The sequence below is a fragment of the Temnothorax curvispinosus genome, unplaced genomic scaffold, assembly GCF_003070985.1.
Source record: "Temnothorax curvispinosus isolate PA1 unplaced genomic scaffold, ASM307098v1 QBEX01015279.1, whole genome shotgun sequence".
In the NCBI taxonomy this organism is placed as follows: Eukaryota; Metazoa; Arthropoda; class Insecta; order Hymenoptera; family Formicidae; genus Temnothorax; species Temnothorax curvispinosus.
This window is the reverse complement of record NW_020225059.1, coordinates 3,445-10,195: the sequence shown is the minus strand read 5'-3', so window position 1 is coordinate 10,195 and position 6,751 is coordinate 3,445. Positions and strand designations below refer to the sequence as shown.

Below are 6,751 nucleotides of genomic sequence, written 5' to 3'. Positions count from 1 at the left end.
AGTTAGTCTATTAGTTATCCAACAAAGCTCCATTGAACGTCTTGTTAACGTCTGTCAGCTATCGATCAGAGCTTTATTAAACATCTATGGTTAATCTATATAACGTAATATTTTTAAAAATTGTATAAAAATTAATCATTATAAATTATCTAAAAATTTAAATTTACTTATAAAACTTAAATATTGATTTGTTAGAAACGTTATATAAATCTATTATATGTTCATAAAATAGACGTCTGATATCTGTTCATTATGGATTTGTAGAATATATCTATGATGGAGATAGTATGGATTTCTATTTTAGAGATCTATCTGACGTCCACCGTGAACATAGATGTCGCATGGAGCTATGGAGATTGTGTGGCCGTCTAATGGATGTTATGTTCCGTGTGGGATATGTTATTAATAATTTATTTATGCATTTTTTTCTCCTCTTATTTTTATGATTGTACCGATAAGTTGTCGAGAAAATCTCAATATTACCAGCCTGAAGTTATATAAAGTAATATTATAATAAACGCTGTTATCTCGAAATGAAGAGAGGGGGAATGCTACACTATGCAAACAGATACATTCGGTCTTAGTATCTGATTGAGAGACTACGCGACAAGTTTTGCGCAACAATGTTAAGCTGTGTTATTTTTCTTATTTGTTGTATTTTAATGGGTAATCTTGTGATAGCGTCGAAACCATTGTCGATTTTATTGATACAAACTATTCCATCGACTAGCCACCACGTCTGGACGGAGCATTTGGTTAAAGGACTGCTTCGCAAAGGCCATCATGTACATGCAGTGAGCATACATGAGACTAAAGTCAAGGGAAAACTCGCGCAGAATTTGACCTACGTCGTAAGTATAATAGATGTCACGAGATTCGAAGACATATTCTGAGAGATATAAATCGATAATTTGCAATTTACTAAACAAATGAGAAATAATATAACTTTTATATTTTAAAATGTTGTTTTTTTACGTAAAATCAATATACTTTTGGAGATGTTAATTTGTCACATTTTCATATGTCTTCTCCTGTATAACGTAAGGGTACTTATTATTTTCAGGTTTTCGATGGTCTAATGGATACTTATGATGAATCTAATAATTATGACCCAGTTGAATGGGAGAAGTATAGCGTATTTTATGCCACATATTTTGCACATCAGTGGGGTATTCACGCATGTGACACAATGATAAAAACTAAAGAAGCGACAGATCTTTTGGAAGCGATTAAAACAGTCGAGTATGATGTAATAGTGCAGGACATTACAATAACTCAATGTTTCTACGGATTATGGGAGGTAAAGCAATCAACTTTAGTGAATTTTAATTGTTTAGGCTATTTTGAAACTGCAAGCAATTTAGCGAAGTTGTTTTATAAATCAAGTGTGTTTACCTAGCTAATTAAAATTGTCTAGTTATTGCTCATATAAGGTATAACCTTTACTGCTTCTTACATTTGTTCAAAATGATATTGTAATGCGATTTCATTAGAACCTTTCTGATTTTTCACGAAAATGGTAATTTGCGTTTTATGCCAAAATGTACAAGTGTGAGGACAATCGTTAAAATCCATTAAATACAAAAAGTAGTTTGTTAACAGTTGAGTCCCAGAAGTGCCTCTTGTTTAGTCCGAAGTGTCCGAGCGTACTTGAATATGTAAGAAACATTCCTAACAATTGTTTCTGCGTTTCGTGCAAAAATGTACATGTACGAAATCAATTTTTAAGATCCACTACCAACGTCATTAAAAACACCATTAAAAAAAATAATATAGTTTATTAACAGTCGAGGCCTGGACTGCTTCGTAGTATTTACGCCTACTTGTATATCTAAGAAAAAATTCTAACGATTGTTTCTGCAATTTGTGCCAAAATATACAAGTGCGAAGACAATTCATCAACAGAGTTAGGAAATAACACGTTATTTGTAATGACGTTACCGTTATTTTTGTAAATAAAAAATTTTTTAAATAAAAACAGTAAGTTTGGGAATGTGATGAATATTTGTACATATAACACGTATCTATATATAAGGGCGTAATGGGATATGGTCGCTATCTTTTTTCAGAGATGCTGTCATGTAATGAAATATTTCGAAATTATTACTCTTAGATGTCTTTAACCGCGTGTTGTTATCAGTTTTGATATTATTTTTAGCTGAAAGAGTACAAATTGCTTAATGCTCTTTGCGATTGAGTTGCAGTTTCTTTGATACATTTAAGATAGTAGTAGTGGTAATAGTAGTAAAGAAGTAGGTAGTTCCACTACAGTCCCCGACGATACCTAGATCTTACTGAGCTTTTGCCTCCCCATTCTTTTATTTGCTATAGGTATTTAGGGCCAGTTCTGAGTTTAGTACCAGGTTTATTAAGTCTGTCACTCTAGCACTTTCCAGATCCTGGGGACTTAGGTACGTTCGTCCCCAAGTTTTGTATCTTTTGCATATAAGTGCCGGACAATGGCACAGTATATGCACATTATCTTCTTTCTCGTCCCCACATAGGCGGCACTTTTTTTGTTTCGCGAATCCGAGATTGAATAAATGAGCTCTGAGTAAGGCGGAGTGGCCCGTGAACAGTCCCACCGCCACTCTCAGTTTTTGTTTATTCAGCGCCAGTAGTTCTTTAGCTCTACCTGGTCTGATGTTTTTCATCGGAATCCTGGCCTGGTGGCAGGTTTTTAATGTCTCCCACCTGGCCAAGTGCTACCTCTTCAGACAGCTTTTGATGACTTCTTTTCCTACTGCGAAGGGTGTTCCCGCTACTTGGTCAGATGGTGCTTTATTTGCTTTCTTCTTAGCCAGTATATCTGCGGTTTCGTTGCCGGGTATTCTTTGATGCCCAGGCACCCATACCAAAGTGACTTTATTAGGTCCACTTAGTCTCTCTAATGCCAGCATGCAATCCCAAACCAGTGCTGAGTCGGGTTGTTTTTGCTAGCGCTAGTATAGCTGCCCTGCTGTCCAAGCAAATATTTATCTCCCTTCCCCTTATGTTGTTGCTTAGGAGGTGTTCCGTGCTTCAGGATAGCCAGCATCTCAGCCGTAAAGACTGTTGAGTGGCTTTCCACAGGAATACTCTCCCTATGGTCATCCTTTGGCCCGTAAAATCCCGCTCCAAAGCGGTTGTTGATGCCTGATCCATCAGTGAACCATAGATCCACATTGGGATCCTTTTAGGCCATTCTTTTCTAGTTGGTATTTGTATCTTGAAATGTTTTACCAATGTTTTACTAGTATCTCCTTAGGGTTCTATCCTGTTTTGGAGTGAAAGGGTGTTTCTGGAGGAGGCTGAGTCTTGTGTGTCCCAGACCTGTGTTCTTCCATTCTTCCTGACACAAAGGCATCGTTCATTCAATCCCTTAAAATGTTTAGAAAGGATCCTGTGATCACTATTGCTATATCATTCGTATAGCCATAGGTCAGGAAGCCCTTCGTCTGTAGTTCCATTAGGAGCTTGTTGACGACGAGGCACCACAGCAGGGGGATAGAACCCCTCCCTGCGGGCATCCCTTGCCTGGTCTGCCACTAATGATAATGTCGTTGTGCATGACCGTTAGGTTACTCCCCGCCAGCATGTCCTCCACCCCAATCCACTAGCGGTTCCGGAACTCCATGTCTGATCAATGCTTCTTTGATAGCTATAGTCGAGGTGCTATCAAAAGCCCTTTTGATGTCCAAGAAAGTTCCAATAGCATATCCTTTTGCCTCTAGTTGTGTCTCTATTTTGCCCGTCAGGTAGTGTAGGGCCGGTCTCTGTAGACCTGCCCTCCCTGTAGGCATACTAAGCATTGGCTAGAGGGTAATTTATTAATGGTCCGTTTTTGAGGAACCTATTAATCAATCTTTCCAAGATCTTTAATAGGAAAGATGTTAAGCTGATGGGTCTGTAGTCCTTAGCCCTGATGTGTTTATTTCTACCGAGCTTGGGTACAAAAATCATCTTGGTGGCTCTCCATGTCTGGGGAACATGTCTTAGAGCAATGCTTGCCCTAAAGATTTTGGTCATTGGGCCTATCATTACTCCCAGTCCCTCCTGAAGAAGTATGGGGTGTATGCTGTCCACCGCTTGTGGGTAAACCACTTTTGCTGCTAACGCCCATGCTCTGGGTTTGTAAGTAGCCCTAGGTTGTTGTTGGTTTTCCATGACTGAGAAAGACTTCTAAAATCCCAGGAAGTGGACCTCCATAAGATGGTTCAGAGTCTCCTTAGTTGTTTTGGTAAATTCCCCACTAGGGAGTTTAAGACAGCTCCACTGTGGGTTGTTCTCTTTGCAGAGGATTTTGCACAGTCTAGATGTTTCTAGAGCACTCTCAATTTTCGCGCAAAAGTTCCTCCACCCCATCGTTTTCACGTTAACTATCGTTTTTTTTTGTAAGTACGCTGAGAATTCCTGTACTTTTCTCAGGCTCCCGGCATGTTTACGTTTTTAACCCTGTTGAAGAGCTTTCTTACCTCAGCTTTGAGTCCCACTCTTGATAGCTCCTTGTTCCACCACGAGACTCTGGCCGAAGCATTTTTCGGTTCCAATGGGCAATTCATTTCAAAGGATTCCCTGATGACATTACTCATAAAGTTCGATGCAACTTCCTTCTTTGTGTAAAATCTGATCGGTGCATTTTTTAGCCGACTAATTAAGTCAGCTCTAAAGCCCTCCTAGTTTGCTTTTCTGGGGTTTCTCCCCCATTTTTCGTCTTTTTGTATTCGCACAAAGTCGAAACGGATCTGCCTGTGGTCGGACCCTGAAGGTTTGAGACCCGCCACTAGATCCATCACGCCCCTTGTGCATAGTGTGATATCTATCACTTCTAGGACTCTTCTAGAGTCCAGGAAGGTAGGTTCCGTTTTCCTATTTAGGATTTGTAAGTCAGTGTTTATAACAAAGTTGAGTAGGCTTTCTTCTCTTGAGTTTATGTCGGTGCTTCCCCACACCAGGTGGTGTGAGTTAGCGTCGCACTCCAAGAGTAGTTCTAGCCCCCTTTTTTTCGCATAAGCCACTAACTCTAACATGTTCTTCTGGAGGGCAGTTCTTCCGAATCATAGGGCATATAAACAAACCCCACTATCAGATTCCTGAATCCCCGTCGGCCATTTTAAGTTTCAGTTGAACAGCGACTAGGTTGCCGTCACTAAATTGTGGTAATAGACAAGCGTCTAGTCCTTTTGTCACAATGCAAGCCCTCGGTCGTTCTGCATTGTCGGCTTTAAATAACTTACTACAACCACCTAGACCCCTAATGTGTCCTTTAATGAGCCACGGTTCCTGGATAAGGAATAAGTGCTTTGTGTGCATCTCAGCTACGCACCTGGCTAGTACCGCCGAGGCGCTTTTGCTGATGCAAGTTAATTTGAATGAAGAGGATACTCGAGTTTACCATTTTTAGGCAGTACCCGTTTCATTCTCCTTCTTACTTGACGCCTCACCGCGGTCACCTCTAGGCAACATAACCGTCGCCTGGCCGACTCTGCAGAAGGGTTTATAGTTGAGCGCTTTAAGAGGATGTTGGAGACAGGTCTGTTTTTTCAGACATACAAATATTTTGATTGATTTCACCGAATTAAAAATTTTTTGTTTAGAATTAAAGTATGGACGATAACGAAGACTGCAGACACCAATTGCGTATGAAAAACGAAAAGACATTAGAAAATTACAGTTTTAGTTTCGATTCTGCGGTCGACTCATGACAACATTTGCTGCACATAAAAGTTTTAGACTGTGTACGTATACAAAAACCTTGCAGCAGTCACGGAAATACAATAAAGAAGAATCCTGTGCTTGCAGAAATGAGCTGCGAGCTTTAGTATAAGAGAAAAGTGCATTTGGAAATTTCATATGCAGATGTTACGCGTCTCCCCGAATTCAAAAACATACGGATCAGTATAACGGGTAGCCCTAGAGCAGGCGTTCTGTATGTATGTGTAAGAATCGGTGAGCACTTCTTTATCGACGCTTTATCGAGCATCCCCTTAAAAGCCCTCAACGCTCCCTCTCCAATAAGAGCAGCAAAGTGGGTGCTCCCAGCATCCCTACTCTCGCTGTCCCTCGCGACCACCCAATCCGCAGGTTGGAGTCCCTCATTTTGCCTGTCAAGTAGCTCTATCGCTTCCTTAACAAGTATCTTGGGGTCCTCCACATGTACTACAACTCAATGTCGCCTTGGCGGTTCATCGAGTCGCAGCGTACGCAGTTGAACTCCGTTTATATACACTGGGCAACAAAATTATCGCAACAAAAATTTACGTCAAAAATTTGCCCAACTTTAAATAAGCATAACTCCGCGAATAATTGTCATATTTAAAAGCTTTTTTTTCATTTTAAAGGGTGCAGTCTGTACTTTAAGGAACCATAGTCAGATTTTGAATTTAGCCTCCCCCCTCCCGCCGTTCTTCCAAAAGTAAGGACGTATTACGTCTCCAAAAAATTGCACACTGACACATTCTACGGAGTAGAATGAATTTTTTTGTAACTATCATGGCAACCATCGTAAAATATGGACTTTTCCCTGCAAATTAAAAAAAAATAAGTTCGTACGATTTTTTTTCGCCGAGATGGCTTATCAAAGTTACCTATGCATTTTTGTGCATTCAATCACCGCCAACATTAGCATTACCCGATGGACACCACGGGGAGGTTGCTGGTCGGATTTTGCCCATCGTGTGTGTGTGTATGTGCTTGCGTGTGCGTGTGCGTGTGCGTGTGCGTGTGCGTGTGCGTGTGCGTGTGCGTGTGCGTGTGCGTGTGCGTGTGCGTG

The 6,751-nt window shown here is 40.5% G+C and overlaps 1 protein-coding gene across 1 annotated transcript; it reads left to right on the top strand.

Moving 5' to 3' along the window:
- Window positions 1–330: 330 nt before the first annotated feature.
- LOC112465508 lies at window positions 331–6,207 on the top strand. Its single transcript, XM_025033079.1, has 3 exons — window positions 331–851; window positions 1,064–1,300; window positions 5,384–6,207. The coding sequence occupies exons 1-3, from the start codon at window positions 624–626 to the stop codon at window positions 5,480–5,482; spliced, it is 564 nt and encodes a 187-aa protein (XP_024888847.1). The 5' UTR covers window positions 331–623; the 3' UTR covers window positions 5,483–6,207.
- The last annotated feature ends 544 nt before the right edge of the window (window positions 6,208–6,751 follow it).